At 42.4% G+C, this 17,807-nt stretch overlaps 7 protein-coding genes across 7 annotated transcripts; 3 read left to right on the top strand and 4 right to left on the bottom strand.

Moving 5' to 3' along the window:
• Positions 1 to 152: 152 nt before the first annotated feature.
• Positions 153 to 2,135, bottom strand: EAF02_005174 (uncharacterized protein). The gene is made up of 4 exons (XM_038901222.1): positions 1,811 to 2,135; positions 1,398 to 1,657; positions 1,278 to 1,350; positions 153 to 1,224 (listed from the first exon to the last, which is right to left on the bottom strand). The coding sequence occupies exons 1-4, from the start codon at positions 1,969 to 1,971 to the stop codon at positions 342 to 344; spliced, it is 1,377 nt and encodes a 458-aa protein (XP_038758562.1). The 5' UTR covers positions 1,972 to 2,135; the 3' UTR covers positions 153 to 341.
• A 315-nt stretch (positions 2,136 to 2,450) lies between these two features.
• EAF02_005173 (uncharacterized protein) lies at positions 2,451 to 3,320 on the top strand (the record flags this gene model as incomplete). The annotated part of the gene is made up of 1 exon (XM_038901221.1): positions 2,451 to 3,320. One exon carries the CDS (start codon positions 2,451 to 2,453, stop codon positions 3,318 to 3,320), a length of 870 nt encoding a protein of 289 aa, XP_038758561.1.
• A 1,180-nt stretch (positions 3,321 to 4,500) lies between these two features.
• Positions 4,501 to 6,896, top strand: EAF02_005172 (uncharacterized protein; the record flags this gene model as incomplete). Its single annotated transcript, XM_038901220.1, has 15 exons — positions 4,501 to 4,599; positions 4,648 to 4,694; positions 4,741 to 4,788; positions 4,843 to 4,849; positions 4,904 to 4,948; positions 4,998 to 5,033; positions 5,088 to 5,206; positions 5,257 to 5,313; positions 5,363 to 5,387; positions 5,437 to 5,522; positions 5,596 to 5,667; positions 5,764 to 5,794; positions 5,855 to 5,995; positions 6,141 to 6,274; positions 6,437 to 6,896. 15 exons carry the CDS (start codon positions 4,501 to 4,503, stop codon positions 6,894 to 6,896), a joined length of 1,407 nt encoding a protein of 468 aa, XP_038758560.1.
• A 647-nt stretch (positions 6,897 to 7,543) lies between these two features.
• EAF02_005171 (uncharacterized protein) lies at positions 7,544 to 9,777 on the bottom strand (the record flags this gene model as incomplete). Its single annotated transcript, XM_038901219.1, has 9 exons — positions 7,544 to 7,706; positions 7,900 to 8,069; positions 8,133 to 8,217; positions 8,272 to 8,297; positions 8,353 to 8,694; positions 8,773 to 8,937; positions 8,987 to 9,121; positions 9,251 to 9,489; positions 9,555 to 9,777. 9 exons carry the CDS (start codon positions 9,775 to 9,777, stop codon positions 7,544 to 7,546), a joined length of 1,548 nt encoding a protein of 515 aa, XP_038758559.1.
• A 1,112-nt stretch (positions 9,778 to 10,889) lies between these two features.
• On the bottom strand, positions 10,890 to 11,676 carry EAF02_005170 (uncharacterized protein; the record flags this gene model as incomplete). Its single annotated transcript, XM_038901218.1, has 3 exons — positions 10,890 to 10,977; positions 11,040 to 11,446; positions 11,497 to 11,676. The coding sequence occupies 3 exons, from the start codon at positions 11,674 to 11,676 to the stop codon at positions 10,890 to 10,892; spliced, it is 675 nt and encodes a 224-aa protein (XP_038758558.1).
• A 1,239-nt stretch (positions 11,677 to 12,915) lies between these two features.
• EAF02_005169 (uncharacterized protein) lies at positions 12,916 to 15,029 on the top strand (the record flags this gene model as incomplete). The annotated part of the gene is made up of 4 exons (XM_038901217.1): positions 12,916 to 13,034; positions 13,175 to 13,284; positions 13,636 to 14,071; positions 14,123 to 15,029. The coding sequence occupies 4 exons, from the start codon at positions 12,916 to 12,918 to the stop codon at positions 15,027 to 15,029; spliced, it is 1,572 nt and encodes a 523-aa protein (XP_038758557.1).
• A 1,723-nt stretch (positions 15,030 to 16,752) lies between these two features.
• On the bottom strand, positions 16,753 to 17,695 carry EAF02_005168 (uncharacterized protein; the record flags this gene model as incomplete). The annotated part of the gene is made up of 2 exons (XM_038901216.1): positions 16,753 to 17,206; positions 17,259 to 17,695. 2 exons carry the CDS (start codon positions 17,693 to 17,695, stop codon positions 16,753 to 16,755), a joined length of 891 nt encoding a protein of 296 aa, XP_038758556.1.
• Between the last annotated feature and the right edge of the window lie 112 nt (positions 17,696 to 17,807).

Raw genomic sequence — 17,807 nt, 5'->3', positions numbered from 1 at the left:
GGTAAAGAAAGAAACGGCTCCCTATGCCATCACTTTGTGTCTTACCTACTAGGTATACCTAGTAGGTACATGTTGTCAACCATACCAAGGGCCGCTTAGTTAAAAACCATTACGACATGTACACTTGCATAATAAGTATTCACGTATCATCTAAGTGAGCCCCAAGGTTCTCATTGGAGCCGGATCACATACTTAATGAGACACAAAATTCCTGCTTGATAGTATCAATTGTAAGACAACCCAACGAATCATGGCTTCGCAGTTCTTAATTATTTACTGGCTAGAACTCCCTAGTTGCATATTGGCCCTGCATGTTGGAAGCGCCGTTTATCATCTTACATTTATGCCTCAATGTACTTTTTAAGGCCTCGTAATCTCTCTTTCGCTGATTCAAGTACCTGATCTTCCTTGCATACAGCAAATCGTAGCCAGTCTTCGCCAATGTGTGCATTCTCATCGGTATAAAACTCGGTTGGAGGAATAGCAGCTACGCCAACCTCTTGTATCAAGAACCAACTCAACTTGAAGTCTCTTGGGCGGTCCTTAACGTGGTCTGGAAATGGATAGTCCGCTGGAATCTTGACTTTCTTCATGTTCACCAAAACAAAATAACCACCTTCAGGATCGGAGAATGGAAGGTCCAGTTCTTTCCAAATCTCATTGAAAAGATTCATTTTACCCTTCATTTCAGTTATGGCTGAGTTCCAGAAGTCATTAGCATCGGCCTCTTCAAATCCAACGGCCGCAGCTTCTTGTAAGGGTGACACAGAAGAATAGCAGATTCTCGTATGTGCTGCTGCAACATATTGAATCAAGTGTGGTGGTCCGATCAACCATCCAACACGCCATCCAGTCGCGTAGAAGTTCTTTCCAGCAGACCCAACTGTAAGTGTAAGTTTCTCAATTTCTGGAGATAAAGTTGCCATTCTTGTGAATGGTGTATAATATAATCGGTCATACACTTCGTCGGAAAGGATGATGATTTCGTTCTTGACGCAAAGTTCTCCAATCTTGAGCAATTCCTCCTTTGAAAAGACCTTGCCGACCGGGTTGTGAGGCGTGTTGAGAACGATCATCTTTGTCTTAGGTGTGATCGCTGCCTCGAGCTCGGCGAAGTTTATTGTCCATTCTCCCGCAGAAGTATTCTGAGCTGCGCCCTTCTCAGGTGGATGTAGAGGTACGTAGCGGATCTTTCCACCTGGCATTTCTATGTTGCTGATATATCTGTGAAGATTCAGCATCGCATTTGTGAATTCATGTTCGGTACATCGTCTTACTGGTCAAAGAATGGCTCGAATATTATAACCTCGTCCCCTTCTTCGATGAATCCCATGAAGGCACTTAGCATGCCTGCAATTGGTAAGCGTATATTCCGTAACTTCGTGGTATCCCCTAACCTTCATTTGCACCGGTTGTGATAGTGATCTCCGTGTCGGGGTTCAGCTTTCTCCCCCATAAGGGAGAGTATGAATCTGCAATTGCTTGCTTGAGACGTGGACGACCCTTGGTTGGCGAATATTGATTGCATTCGACCTTATCGAGAGCTGCCTTGGCGGCATCGAGGATAAATTTAGGAGGATTATATCCGAAGAAACCTTGGCCCATGTTTACAATAGGTTGCTTGGGAGAGGCGGCAGCAGCCTCATTGACAATGGTCCTGCAGATGCATTATGTTAGAGATATGATAACAATGGCAGAAAGCCATGGGCTTAGAGAGAATGTTCAGCGGTTCCCGTGCTTTGCACTTGCGGACTTGTAATTAATGTTGACAATTGAACTTCCATGAGACACAGGGCTAACCTATACATACCAAACATCTTGCTTTCTTGCGGCAACCCGAGCAGCAGGTTGAAGCTTAGATTTGTTACTCATGGTGGGGTGAAAGAAGCGGGGAGATGTAATTGAAGAGGTTTTGATAAATTGTCCTGTCAAGGATGGTGCCAAAAGAAATGAAGATTTACGAGTTATCATTGATATCACCGGTACTTTAAGAGAAAGAGAAAGAGAAAGAGATAGGGAAAGGAAGAAAGGTGGGATAAGATAGTGATGATGAATAATCCCTTGAAGATTTTGATATTATTCACAGTTTCTCATACTCTTCTATCGTACCGGTACTTTATTTACTGATTAGGTAGTCGGGTGCCGGTGTCGCAATGTCGGTGAAGGTGGAAGCTCCCCTCCCCTCGCTCCCGTAAAGCTGCAAACACTAGCGGCCGTCTTATCAAAATATGGGGATACGAGTCGGGATCAACGAGAAGGAGGAGTATTAAAGTTTACCATCCGGAAAACATCACCATTTATTATCAACGCAAGATCACTGCAAGAAAGCTCATCAACTGCTCTTGTATCGATACAATGATTCTAGATTGACAATAAGACTGCTTGGCCTCGAGCTTGAGATAGAAATTGAACCCCGCCCACCTTCGCCTTTCTCAATTCTCCATTCAACAATGACTTCAAAACCAAGCTCTGCGGCTTCATCACTATCAAAGCCATTGCATCTTACCATTCGATTCGCAGATTCGATCCCGGATCTGCTTTTGGACATCCCCACTCAGAACAATGTTACTGGTGTAGGATTGAAACATTTGGTCCGTTCAAAGCTTGAACCTCCAGCATCACAACGTCGATTTCGATTTATATATGGGGGAAAGTTTATACGAGATGATGATTTCCTAACAGCTATACTTAAAGTTCCAACACCTCCTCCACGGGCTGTAGATGCGAAAGGAAAAGGAAAAGATGTAGAACTACCACCTCCCAGGGTATACATCAACTGCTCAATCAGTGATGATGACCTAAGTCCTTCCGAGCTCGAAGCAGAAACATTAGCAGCTACTACCGCACTCAATAAGGCAAAGAAGGAAAAATCACCAGATACAGCTTCTACGAGTCTCGGCACACCAACTTCAAGCACAACGGTTGCACCGCGTGGCTTCAATCGATTCCTCTCCGCTGGGTTTTCCCCAGCTGAAGTGAATCAACTACGACTTCAATTCCAGTCAATTCAAGCAAGCATACATACACCAGATACTATGCCGTCTCCTGATACCTTATTACGGATGGAAGATTCTTGGATAGATAATAATGCAGGGAATGGCGCAGGTAGAGTTGAGGGTGGCTTTGACTTTGGGGACGATGGTATGGGTAGTGGATTTGATGATTTATTATGGGGCAACATTATGGGATTCATATGGCCTCTTGGATGTGTTGTATGGATATTAAGAGAGCCTGGAATATTGTCATCAAGAAGACAAATCGCTGTTTTCACGGGGTTCCTTTTAAGTATTACATTTGGGTTTCTAAAAGTTCTCTCATGATACGCAGAGATCGTTGAGCTAACTTTTGAAATTGCTGAGGGAGCTTTCATCTTATGTCTTCACATCTGTCGATGCGAGAGTGCCAGCGTCTGGGCGGGGTTTCAATGGAGTAGTAGAGGCGTTTTGAGAGAGATGGCGATGATATTTTACCTCGATTGTAAAAGCAGGTGCTTGCATCTTATGTTCCTTGCTCCGGAAGAATGAGAAAATAAGTGAGCTCCCGATGGAGTTACTGGGGCGTTTCTGGAGAAATGGTGACAGCGACGGAAGCTCTACATGATACCCGGTCATCTAATCCATATTAACATAGCATTGAAGATTATTGGCTTGTCATTTTCCCCGAATTCGGAATATTTTTATTCAACGGGTGAGAGTGCATTCAAATGACGCCAAATTGGTGGTCACAACAGGCCTCCCTCTACGGCCGTGAATGTTTCTAGTCATTATTTGCGAGTATTTAGGTAACCTTCCCAGCCATTCAACTTAATCAAATGCACATAAAGTTCCTCGGGGACTTTGCGTAAGCCGCCTGTCCCTTTTATCCAGCTGAGTATTATGCCACGGCTTCTTTACCCGCTGTACTAAGCAAATAATATCACCTGTTTGCATTGGATGCGTTGAGCGAGCGTTGAATTTCTCATTTCCATTGTTTCAAGACCAAATCTTCTACTTTCTTTTTCAACACTTTCATTTCTTTGCGTTATCATTCAAATTCACCACATTCAATGACAGGTGTGTGATGGCAACACCATTGCGCCAATATTTGATCGCCGACCATATATCATGGTTAGTTACTTTTCGCCTACCTTCGGCTGCTTGCATATTTTGCAGCACCTTGGCGGGATCTGGTTCATCCGTCCAAGCAAAACGGGCCCGGCACTTTGGGACGAGTCATAGATAGCCAGGAATCATCGCTGCCGTCAAACCCAAACTGTTGGAGGTTTCTTTGAGTATCGGAATAAGCTGCAATATGTACTGGTATGCAAGACACGAAAGATGTGGCATTACAAAGTTTTGCGTTGGGGAGATGACCAGTTGAACGAAGATATATTACTTTTATAATAGAAAGACTTTTTCTTTACTCATTTATATTTCATTCGAGGTTTTGTTCTGTATGAATATTTGCATTTCTTCCATACTTTAGTGATTCCATTAATGTGGTTATACTTCAAACGATAATATGGCAACATCGCAAGAAGCAATTGATGCTTTTAATGCAGCTGGCGGAAGCGGTCAAGATACACAAGATGATACAATTTCCAATCCGATCGAAGTTGATGTAATTATCCTACCAGAGTTATTTAAAAATCAAAGCTTACTAGTGAAGGACAACGACGCACTTGAGAATGATTCCGCATTCGGTGGATCTGCAGCGTAGGTAATCACTAAAGTTTTCGAACGTACACTAATATCAGCATAGGAGCAACACGAGTAAGACATCGTTAACGTCTGGAATTACTCGATATAGGTGAGTACTTCATGATTCTTGCTGGAAGTACGTAAGCTGATTCAGCTACTCAAGAGAAGAGGTATGGTTCGGCTTTCGTATACTTGAAGTGATCAAACATACTTACACCTTTTAGAATGGTCGGAGATATCATGCTTATAGAGATGGTAAATATCTGATGGTAAGATACATTGTTTGTACCATCTACAGAACAGGACTGAAAATTCAAGCCCAACGATGATGACGAGCAAGATCGCATGGATCTAGTATGTATATGAACGTTCCAATTCTGGCAAACCCGATCTGATAGATATCCAAAGCTTCATCACGTTTTCAATCTTGTTTTAGATGGCAAGCTGTACTTGGCCCCGATTGAGAACCCTCAGCGGGTACTTGATGTTGGAACCGGTACTGGGATTTGGGCTATTGATTTCGCCGAGTATGTGTAAACCTGCTTAAAGGAGAAGAGATTCCTAACTTCGCTTCTAGTCAATATCCTTCATCGCATGTTGTGGGCTGTGACTTATCTCCAATTCAACCTGGCTGGTATGATGTTATCTTATCCTTGTACAAGTGTTTGCTAAGTTACTCGTAGGATTCCTCCAAATCTTGAATTTGAAGTAGGTCAGTGCTATCGCCTTACTAGATCGAAATACTGACTATGATTAGATCGATGATGTCGAAGATACATGGCGTTATAGTCAGAAATTTGATTTTATACACATTCGCTCCTTGGGCGGTTCTATAGCTTCTTGGTATGTTTTATGATTATACCTGTAACAGGACAATCCATCACTACAATACATCATATTAACTAATCATACCCAGGCCTCATCTTCTCGACCAAGCTCGTGATAATCTGAATGAGGGAGGGTTTATCGAGCTTGTAGATTTCGAATAGTGTGTTTCAGTTTCATTCTACCCTCTTTCTTGATTCTTCATCTTATAACGTTTCACTCATCACTTGAACGATTCAAATCTAAACTTCTACCATAGCCACGGATACTCAGACGATGGGACAGGAGAGGTACATATCATCCTATGCCCGACGACATGGCCCCTTTTACGTCCACTAACGACTTAACAGCTCGCCCCATCGTTCCAAAAGTGGCAAGCGGGCCTTGATGAAGCATCCAGATTATTCGGCCGAGACTTGAATGTCGCTATGAAATTCAAAGATTGGTTGGAAGAAGCTGGATTTGAAGCAGTGGTGGAGAGACATTGGAGGGTATGTTTTATTCTCTATTTCGTAGGAAAGGAAAGGATGCAAATGGGATCTCTCTCGAGTATTGGACGAGTCTTAAGAATGATTTACACTTCTAGAACTCCATGTCTCGAAGAATAGTCCACAACTTTTGTTAACCATCATCTAGCTCCCTATGGCACCTTGGGCTCGAGATCGTCGCAACAAGGAAATTGGCCTCTATATGCAACAAAACATGTTAGACGCAACTGTCGCGTACGGAATGGCGCATTTCACACGGATATTAGGATGGAGTCCGGAAGAGTAAGTTTTCCTCTTTGACACTCAACCACTCCCTGTATTCCCCGCTCTCCACTCTTCCTTACCCCAACCCCATCCTCTCCACTCCCGTCTCCCCCTCCCACTCACCCCCCACTTCCAAAACAATCCCCATCATCCCAAACTAACCACCCCCATCAAATCCAGATACCAAGTCCTCGCCGCCGGCGTCCGCAACGAATTCAAAGACCCTCGCGTCCACAATTGGTGCAACATGTATGTCGTCCACGGACGCAAACCTCTCAGTAGCGGAGAGGAAACTATTGCGCCTGCGGTGGGAGCACCTGTGCTTTCTCTTGGTGCTGGGTTTGTCTCTGATAGAGAGATGAAGTTGGGAGGGAAGGAAAATAAGGAGAATAATAAGGAGGGGAAAAATACGAATACGAGAGAGGAGAAAGTAAGCAGTGAGAAAATTGAGGAGCAGAAGAGAGATGAAAGCGATATCGCAGCCGCGGTTCAAGAAGCGGCGGATAATGTGGTGGCGCGGGGAAAGGGAAAGGGGGAGGGGAGCGTATTGGGAAGTGTATCTGCAACTGCAGCGGGCAAGGGGAAGAAAAAAAGTGGTAATGACTTCGTTGGGGAAAAGGAAAATGAGGTGATGGTGTAAAGAAAGGAAACTTGAATTGGATAGCGATGACAGATAGTTCTATAATCTCGATGGGGAAAATATAGCAGGAGATGAGGAGGTGAGGAGATAAAGTATGGTTCCCCAGGGAATGAATGATGATGGGTGGGGATTTTATGACTTTGTTGTTTATTTACTGTGGTAAATTTAATGCAGTGTAGCGTAGTGAGTGAGTGAGTGAAGAGGAATGAGATGGAATGGAATGAAAATTAAATGATAGGAGATACTAATTAGCTTGAGTATGTGTATGAGTATGAAGATATGCATATGGATATGGAAATAGTTAATGCAATCTCACAATACCTATAAAGTAATTTGGCCGAGATAGGACATCTATAGGAATCCATCCCACTGTATATAGTGTCTGCACTGCACCAATTCCTCAATCATAAAAATCTCTTGATATGCTTGTCAATTTGGTACCATCAGATTTGAAATTAAAATAGTCCACAAAAACAATAAACACCTACAACCAAAAAAGATTCATCAATCTTGCTTCCAGCTTCCAACTTCCAGTTTCTAATTCCACACAATCTCAATATCTTGTCCCGCCTCCATAACATCACCACCTCACCCCCAATCTCCATCCCCATCCCTATCCGAACAATACTTCACCCAAAAAACCCAACTCAACTCAACAAAACCCTCACCCCCTTACTATCCAATCCCGGCTGGGGCAAAAAATAATCCCTCTTCATCCTAACATCTCTCTCGAAATCCGTTTCGTAGAGACGGATTTCGAAACGCGATATGACGACTGCGAGCGCGAGGTGGATTTCCGCTTTGGCGAGACTTTATGATGATGGGTGGGGATTGTTAGCTAGTGGTTGTGGATCGAAGGATGGGATAGAGAGGAAGAGAATTTTTGTGGAGTTTTATGCTGCGGATTGATAGGGAGAGGGAGGGGTGTGGATAGGATGGTTTAGGGTAGGTTAGGTTAGGTTAGGTTATGTAGGGAATGGAAACGAAGAGAAGATATACATACACCTGGCCAATACAACTTCTTGAGCCGCGCGAGAAAGAAACAAGATACTTTTCAAGAGCGTGGTTTATACTGCCATTTTCTAAAATCCATCGTTCGGGGATAAATTGATGGGAGGAAGGGAAGATGTGTTCATTGTGGTGTTGAAGCATTGTGCTCATGCCGATGGGTGTCTATTGGGAGGATTGTCTTAGAAGAGACGTTGGAGAGGAAGAAGATTACAAAGAATAACTTACACCGGCGGGGATTTCCCATTTGCCATATCGTAAGTTCTCGTTGGGTGCGATGCGAGCTAGACGGCTTGTGACGCCGTAGGAAAGACTTTTGTTCATTACTATCTAGTCATCTTCAGATTGCACGTGAAATCGAACTCACCGTAATCCTTCAAGAGCACAAGCATTCTAGATCTCGAGTCAGTCCTGTACATCCCTCATTTATGATCCCCGACACACTCACCAAATAAACTAATCTCTCCACCATCCCCAGCTCCACTTTCTTCATGCCCTCATGCGCTCTCCTCCCTAATCCCACACCCCTCAATTCTTCTCTCAACTTCTCACACCTCACCGCATCACTAGCTAGATAATACATCAAAATCATCAACGTATGAGCCGTCGTATCCGTGCCCGCCCCAATGATATTGATCGCCTCCTGACTCATATTAGAGAACTTCTTTTCGCTTTCCGGTAAAGAAGAGGAGAGGAAATTATGAAATATGGTACGTGGGAAGCCATTGATAGGGGCATCGACTGGGAGGATGGTGCCTGAGAGGATTTCGCTGATTTGGGTGCGAATTTTCTGAGAAGACTTGTGTTAGCTGCAACTTAGCGAGAGGAAAGAGCTAGAAAAAAGAATAGAGGAAATACGATATAGTACATTATGATGGTCAAGCGTAAGAATAACGCTCGGAGCAAATCTGTTTAGTATCCAGTGCGGGGTACGTTCCATCAAGGTATAAATACTTGGAAGAAATTTGGCCCATTTTGATACAACAGATAGAGCAACAAAGGTTTGTGACCATGAGGGATTGAAATCTGGAGTCTATAGAATTCTATTAGAAGTGTTCTCAAACAAGAAGGGTGGGATGTACATCGAGATGGTTCCAACAACGGTTGGTTGCGTAAAGTGTAACGATATCGGCCGTGTAACATTGAAAGGGAAGACGAATGATGAGCGGTTGATTCGTATTACGGAACTCTTCGAGGCGTGATGAGAGTTTTTCGACCTACAGAGAGATAGAGATGTTAAGACTAACCCGGAACACTTAAAATTGGCGTGAAATGAGATAATTTAAACAGCCACTGGGAGGAGACGAACGCTTCAGATTTGATAGTTTAGTGGATAGCAGACTTACCATAGAAGTTAACATAGGGGAAAGGCGATCAATCGAAGCTTTTGAGAAGAATGGATTGAGTGCAGACCTTCTCATTCGATGAATATAGTGATCCTCGGCTCCAAATTCAGTATCTGGCGTGTTAAACTGTGCTGTGTAGAATGGATCTTTGTTTCTCACGCCATTATAAGAGAATAGGGTGTTGTAGTATTCGGGATCATTGATATGAATTTCATTTGGCCCGATCCGGATAATTGGACCTAAAGAGAGTATTCAACATGATGGTACTTGATTTTCCGAGGTATCGATTGGCAAATGGACATACCATATTTTTCGTGCCATTGTGAAATCTTGAGGAAATACTGGCCTGATTGGATGCATTCATGATAAAATTCCGACCAGAGGGTGACTGCAGGCAATATAGGACCCGGAAATTTGGATAGCGGGTGGAAGTAAAGACGATATACAACGCCCAAGATGCAGTAAGTAAGAATTGAAGTTCCAAGAATAGCTACCACGTCAAACCGACTAATATCAGAGGACAGCATTTTCAAAGAAGGACTGAATCAATCACAAACGATCAAAGTCGGAGCATGACAATGCAGAAGAATTGGGGACTGCAGAGTGATGATAATGGAGAAGATATAAAGACATGACTGCACACCATAATGTATACTATGCTTAAGCATCGTCACCGTCACATGGAGGACAACAGCCTCAACAAATTGAAGCATCAACATTTCCCCCTTGTCCAAAAGCAAGTAGCCATTTTTTGAGAGCGGGGCTTTCAGATGACATACAGATCTCCACGCTTTACGAGCAGCCCAATTGGAATTTGCGTAGATGTTGTAGTTTACATGGCGTGTTGTATTCCGATGTCAATCTAGCATTATAAGAAGTTAAAGTGTCTTGCGTAGGCTCAGTACTTGGCTGGTAAGCATGTAGTACTCATAAATGCATAGATGGTTGCGAGGAGTCTTATCAGTGCTTCTTTGGGACCTGTCTGTGCAACACATTACCGGTAACAAGAAAAATATGACGGGTAAAGACATTTTGTCAATACCAATTGGTAAGATAGACCACATGAAACAAGGATATACATGTAGCTGTGGTGCCATGATTTCTCATCCTCAGGTATTTGGTACCCACCCAGAACAGTTGAGATGGATGCCCGCACATGCTTAAATGCATGGTATTCTTTAGATCATATGTTTGTGACTCGTGATATGCAGAGGAGATTTGCATCGGTATTCACCTCACCCGACAACGATAGATAGAGACTCAACATGATATGTAGAAAGTATGTACACAGAGAGGCAAATTCGCTGACTGCAGCAAAATATGCAAATGAGTTGGCAAGAACGGATTGGGAAGTGATCAAAGAAAGTATCATCACAAAGTGCCAGTGCGAGGTTCAACTACATGCCATGCACTTGCCCGAACCACGCGATTGATATTGTATCTCGGACCGCTACCGAACTGCACTCGGGATTTCTCATCGAAAACTTGACTAAAACCAATCAACCTACCTTTACACGAATTGCTATTTGGAACCATTTAATGTAAACCAATTGTACAAAGTTATATTAGAAATCAGCCTATGGCAAAGTGTAACTGAGAACCAAGCACCAAAGAACGCCCCCGTCGAAATGCAAGAAGTCTATCTGAACTTGCTAACAATAACAGCAATGATAAGAAGAACTAAGACTGTTATAATGGCCACGGTGATTATCCGGTTGGTAGCCATCCTAAAAGAGGGTGGTCAGCATGACATCCCCGGCAGTTATGAGTGGAGCAAGGGACGATTTACCTACGAGACATCCCCCTCAACGTCTTTACACTTCTATCAACGAACCCCTCGCTCTGTATCAATGTGTCATGTGTATGTTGAATGGTCTCTCTCTGTCTATGTAAATCTGCGAGCGTACTAGCACCAATAGCCTCCGTCTCATGGGCTAATGCTTGACTGGCCTTTAATCTCTGCGAGCTTCGGTCTAATCTGTCTGTTCCTGATAGAAGTTGTTGTCTTTGTTCGAGTTGAACATCGTTTGGATTATCGGAATAGCGTGAACCAAATAGAGCTGATCGGTCGTTTTGTAAAGTCTTTAGTTTCCTCTTTGATACATCCACATCTGATTCATGATTTCGAAATCGTTGGTTAACTTTGGTACGAGTTGCAGAAGGGATATTTTGTTTCTCGAGTCGCATTTGATCAAGCTAGATAAGAGTAAGTACTAGATAACAAACATTTTATTCCTTGAGCCTACCAATTCATTTGCCTCTTCTAATGCTCTCTCAGCTTGACTTATGGCAGCTTTACGAGGTTCTCCAGTAAGGTCGGGGATTTGGTCCAACTTTTGATTTAAATCGGCTTGAACGAGTTTGAGCTCTGCTTCATAACTGCTGAAGAGCTCCGAGCCTGCATCGGTATCGAGAGGATTTGACATGATTGAAAACGGCAGGTGATGGAATCAACGGGTATGAATGTGATGGGTATCGAAAAGGAGATTTGGGTTATTTCAAAGAATAACTATTGATGATCGGTGCCTTATGAAGGCGTCGTAATGTGGTAAAGTAACACTGAGCAAGCAAGCAACGCAATACTTCCTTCCTTTCCCGGTTCAAAGTCAAAGAGTATGAGAGTGTGAGAGTATGTATGTATCACAAAACCATGGGATGGAGAGGGGGGAAATATGATAGATGATAGGTCAGTAGTTTTATCTTTAGAATAATGTATAATGTACAGTTGTGTTTTGATTATTGTTGTTAATGCATTGACAATTCAAGGAAGGGGAAAGGAATGGGAAACTGGAAGTTGCGACGTCTAAAACAACATTACCAGGTAACGACTAGGTTAAATGTCAGCCTTGGGGAGTTTAGTTGTGGCTCAGATAAGGGCTCAAGTGTCATGTGATGTGATGCATGTGCCACTTGTCATAGGTTTTTTTATTTGATCAATTTGTTCCATCTACGTAGATGTTCTCTACTAGGTATTTCTGTTCCTATATGGATGGGATGGATACTTGCCTCAGCTTGCTACTTGTTCCTGCCCATTCATCGGCGTTAATAAAATCCGATCACCCGAAGTTCGCCCTTTGAAGCTACAAATGCATACTCCGTACCTACCTATCTATCTATTCTTCTCGATCTCTCTAGCTAGATAGTATTGATCTAGTATCGAGCTATCCCGTATTCATCCTCGTCTCTCGTCCTCGTACCTGGCTTAACCTTAGCCCCTGCTATCTTTTTCTGATCTTCACATCCATCCCACCAAGTTTCAGCATCGCAATCGTATGAATTGAAGCTTGAGCACAGATGGAGGAAGGGGGACGAGCTCCGAGAGAGAAGAGAAGAGAAGAGAAGATTGAGAATGAGGAGGAGGAAGAGGAAGAGAGGGAAGGAAAGGAAAACCTGACCATCTACTTTACTAACAACCACTTGTCTTTTCATCAAAGTTCTATAACAAATCATTCTTCCGCTTCTCCCTTCCTAAAACCTCTATCTATATCTATATCTTCATCTTCTTCATCTACGCCTATGTTTATATTTATATCTACATCTACATCTAAATATATATATCGAACTTTATAACAGACCACTCAAATAGTACTCCGTACTCGTGTAGTAAACTTCAATCAAAAAAGTCAATTGAACGCAACACTCACACAAAAGAAATCATTCAAAGAATGCCATCATCAACTAGTTCTCCGAGCTACGAGCACACTATTTCCAATACCAATACCACTACTGCTTCAGCTGCAGCTACCCCCGCCACCACTCAAGAAAAGCCGCTTAGTACTGACATGTGAATATTCCATTCTTTTACATCTTCTTGATTATCGTCTATTTTTTTTCCTTCTTCACCTCCTTCCTTTCCTTGTCTATCTTGTATCTTGTATCTTCCTTCATAATCATGTCCGCCGGCCTAACTGATCGATTTCCTAGAAAGAAAGTCGCTATCATCGGAAGTGGTTGTGCTGGAATCGGGGCTCTTTGGGCTTTAAATCGAACGCACCACGATGTTTACATTTACGAAGCTGCGGATCGATTAGGAGGTCATACAAATACTGTCAAGTATCCTCATAATGGCAAAACAACTCCAGTTGATACAGGATTTATAGTCTTGAATACTGCTACTTATCGTAAGTTATTTACTTGCCCAATCCCGCGCCACACGAAGGATTTACAAATAGTCCCGACTGGCAGATTAGATGCAAGTTTTCAATGCCAGAAAGCAAGCCAATATTTGAAATAGACTCAGTATTTTATATCAATTGGATCTCTTGATCAAATTGAGAATTTGGAAGCGTCTGATTGTTGGACTACAGTCCGAACTATCAAACAACCATGGCATATAACATTCGAGAACATAGAAGCTGACAAACATATTACAGCGAATTTCATAGCTTTCCTGAATACCCTCAATGTTCCTACCGTACGTACTGAAATGACCTTTGGGGTCTCTCGAGATAAGGGATTATTCGAATGGTCAGGAACCTCACTCTCATCAGTATTCGCACAACGAAAGAACCTCTTCTCGTTAAGGATGTGGAGAATGATATTCGATATCATCCGTTTTAATCAATTTGCTTTGGACTTATTAAAAGAGGAAGAGAAGAGTGAGGAATATGTGAACGGGTATGTGAATGGGAATGGAAATGGAAATTCAAAGAACGTTCATCATGCAGAGAAACAAGAAACTATAGGTCAATATTTGGATAGGGAAGGATATTCGGATGCATTTCGAGATGACTATCTTATACCAATGACTGCAGCTGTGTGGAGTACAAGTCCGGATAAGTGCTCTCTGGAATTCCCAGCCGTCACTTTGGTCCGATTTATGTAGGTCGAAATCAAGGGCATAGTTTATTTGAACATTACTAACAATCTTAGGTGGAATCATCATCTATTAAGCACTGTTGCTGCTCGCCCTGATTGGTTAACGGTAAAGAATGGGGCGAAAACCTACATCGATGCCGTAATGAAAGGCTTTCCACCAAATCACATATTCCTTTCTACACCCGTCGAATCAATACGCAATGATGATGATAATCGTATACGCTTATGTCTCGAGAATGGCAAGGAAGAGATATTCGATCACGTTATAATCGCTACTCATGGAGATATCGCATATAATTTGGTCCGATCTTCTTCCACATCCACCGAACGTCGCATTCTTACTGGATTTCAAACCTCAAAAAATACAGCTGTCCTTCACTCCGATCTTTCTCTCATGCCTCAAAATAGAGAAGCCTGGTCCGCTTGGAATTATATTACTGCTTCTTCTACTTCTTCAACCTCAAAATCTAGAAATGTTGACCAAGTTTGTCTAACATACAACATGAATATTCTCCAGCATATCCCGACCTCCAAATTTGGCGATGTTCTCGTCACACTTAATCCCTTGTTTCCACCAAAACCAGAACTCACTCACAGTACATATACGTATCGTCATCCACTCTATAATACACGTGCCATAACCTCTCAGTCACAACTTCCGGAAATTCAAAACACAAGAAACATATCTTACTGTGGAGCATGGACCAAGTACGGATTTCATGAAGATGGCTTTAGTAGTGGAATCAAGGTAGCAATGGATCATCTGGGTGCTACTCTTCCGTTCGAGTTTAAGGATAGTACCTTTAGTCGAGGTAAACGTCCTGTACTTGGATTGAGTGATTTGATCTTGAGGATATTTATTTTGTCTATTCAATGGTTCGTGGTTAACGTGCTGGAGAGAATCCTATTCATTGAGAGAAGTCAATCTCAAGTGGATGCCAAAAGGAAGAAGTTTTTGTGAGTTGCCATGGATAGGTAGGCTATCGAGAATCAAAAAGAATTTGATGATCTGGGAGAATGAAAGGAAGATTGTACATGCTTGATGTTTATGAGGAGTATGGAGTATTGGGAAAAGTACCATTGTTAGGTTCATAGCGACGCTCTAAGATGTATATTTACATTACATAATACCATGTTGTTCAAAGAACCAGATATCGAAGTGTCGTTTTATTGAAATAGTAACATAGTCATATAGTAGCATAGCATAGTATAGTATACCTAGGTAGTGTAGTATAATCTCCACACAACAAAATAATCACGTACCTACCCCTAAAGAGAACTCAATATTATATCATCCCATCCCATGTTAGTAACTCTTTTATACCTGCTCTCGCTTTGTGATATATAAATATATACATACTATCCCAGCCCATCCCCTTTCCTCTCATCGAAATCGAAATCAAAATCAAACTGTAAACCATGGATATCTCTATTCTCAAAACCACCGCACTTTTTTATTTTTTATTTTTTCCTTCTTTTCCTCATTGTTCTCCTTTTTCTACTCATTGTTCTCCTCTTCTTCCTCATTGTTCTCCTGTTCTTCCTTAAAATCACAAACTATACACCATGCATCATACCTCAATATCCCTTGATGAATCCTAAACTCTTCTTTTAACCTCTGTACTCAGTTAAACCCCCTCCCACTCACTCACTCACTCACTCACTCACTCACTCACTCACTCACTCACTCACTCACTCACTCACTCACTCACTCACTCACTCACTCACTCACTCACTCACTCACTCACTCACTCACTTGTAACCCCTCTCCCCGGGCCCTCGATACACACAAACACGAACACAAACACATCCTTATAAAATCTTCTCAATCCACAATCCACAATCCAAGTACCATTCAGAAAATTAAATTAACATTCATCTACCTACCTATCCTACTAAGTACTAGGTACCAGGTCCCAGGTCAGGATCTCTTTATCCTCCAACCCTTACTCTCCCTAAATATCTATTCCAGTAACTTCAAGCCAATATTCATACTTTCCCAAGGCCATCGACGATTCTTGTTCCACCACGGTCCAAGCATTTCATTCCACTCCATTTCAACGCCATACCATCCTATCCCATCATATCCATAAAAAAAAATAAGAAATCCATACCTATACCCATACCCATACCCATACCCATACCCATACCCATAATCCATCCATACCTAGGCAATGCCATCCCAATACAAATGAAATTCATCAAAACATTTAACTTTCCACTACCATAGAATCCCATTTTGCAGCTCATCTCATCTCATCTTAGAACTCCATCCATGAAGCAAATTCATCCCGTGGACCCTTGTGCGCGTTATGTGAATCCTATCATATCCTATCCCATTCTATCCTGTTCATTTACCCAGTATCCCAATCCGTAAAAATCCACATGCGCGTCATGAACTCGAATGGTATAGCACTGTATCCTATTTCACCATCTCAAAACTCCATCCAAATAACAATCATGCGTGTATTCGTAATCCTGAATCGTTGTAAAGAAAATCTATCCGATTGTAACATCCCAACAGCGTACTATCACTCAACTATTCGGATCGATTCATTCAAACCGCCACATCAACTCGAGACAATGACGAAATGGCGATATGAGGAAGAAGATTATCTGGCGTGCGTTACATTTCTCTAGGTTGTGTTTGTCTTTATGTTTGTAGGGCGATTGTCGCTCTAACTCTACAAGGAGTTGGAGGAAGGTACTTGTTGCGCTCTTCTTGCTGTTCGACGTTCCTGTCTCGCTCGACTCTCCCTATCGAATCTTGGCTGCTCATACCATTTAAAAGTATGACCATCTTCTCTCTTCACATCGATCATTCTCCTGCCTCTCTCAAACTGTTTCCTGTAATTTCTCCCACAGCTTCCACAATAATTCGGATCCGATTCCTCACGCTCCGTGAACATTTGACATTGTCCAGCGCAAAAGGTAAGATGTGATGGCATGAAACTCGCGAGATGAAAATGCAATTCGCAATGTGCTGGGAAGAAAGCGACAGGACAACAGTGACGACATGAACGTTGGGGCCCAGGTATGACGGGAAATGTACTCTCCGGTCGACCCATCGCAAGAGGTGGGTTGAAATCAAGAATTTGATGACGACCATGTGACAGATAGACGTTGCGAATATATTTACTATATAAAAAGTTAATGAATGATCATACGATGGATTTTGGGTAGTACGAACTTCAAGAGACTGAAGCAGACTGCATCAATGGGATTAAGATACTTGAAGATTCCCATGACAATCTCAGGGGGTGTAGTAATGAATGGTTTATGCTTCTTCTCAACAAACTCTAGTTTATCCTTTATAATTGATGAGTCCTCATCGCTATAAGGAGGAGATATAGGTGATACTGCAGGGGTTAGTGCCAATGGAAAGGCCATTTTGAGAATCTCTTCCTCAAATGGTTTCAAATATTGTACATGACTTCGTTCTTCGAACAGATCCGAACCAGCTTCCTGAATCACACTAATCGGAGCGTGGGCCATGTTATAAGATGTATTCGAAGAGGAAGAAGAACAGCGAGATAGCGCAGGAGTTATGTGAGGTGAATGTGTTTTCGTATCATCATCATCAAGATGGATGTTTGCACCAGCCTCACCAGCCTTTTTCGTGGCCATCGTTTGGATGACAATTTTGAGTGACAATTATCAGGTGACCGTTATGGAAATGGTAAGGTAAGATTCCTTGGCTGCGTGGAGAGTGAGCGTAGGCCTTTAATCACCCAAGAAC

The sequence above is a fragment of the Botrytis sinoallii genome (genome assembly GCF_014898435.1).
Source record: "Botrytis sinoallii strain Bc 23 chromosome Unknown BSIN_008, whole genome shotgun sequence".
NCBI classification, from domain to species: Eukaryota; Fungi; Ascomycota; class Leotiomycetes; order Helotiales; family Sclerotiniaceae; genus Botrytis; species Botrytis sinoallii.
The sequence above is the reverse complement of the archived record's forward strand: the minus strand, read 5'-3'. Positions and strand labels throughout refer to the sequence as shown.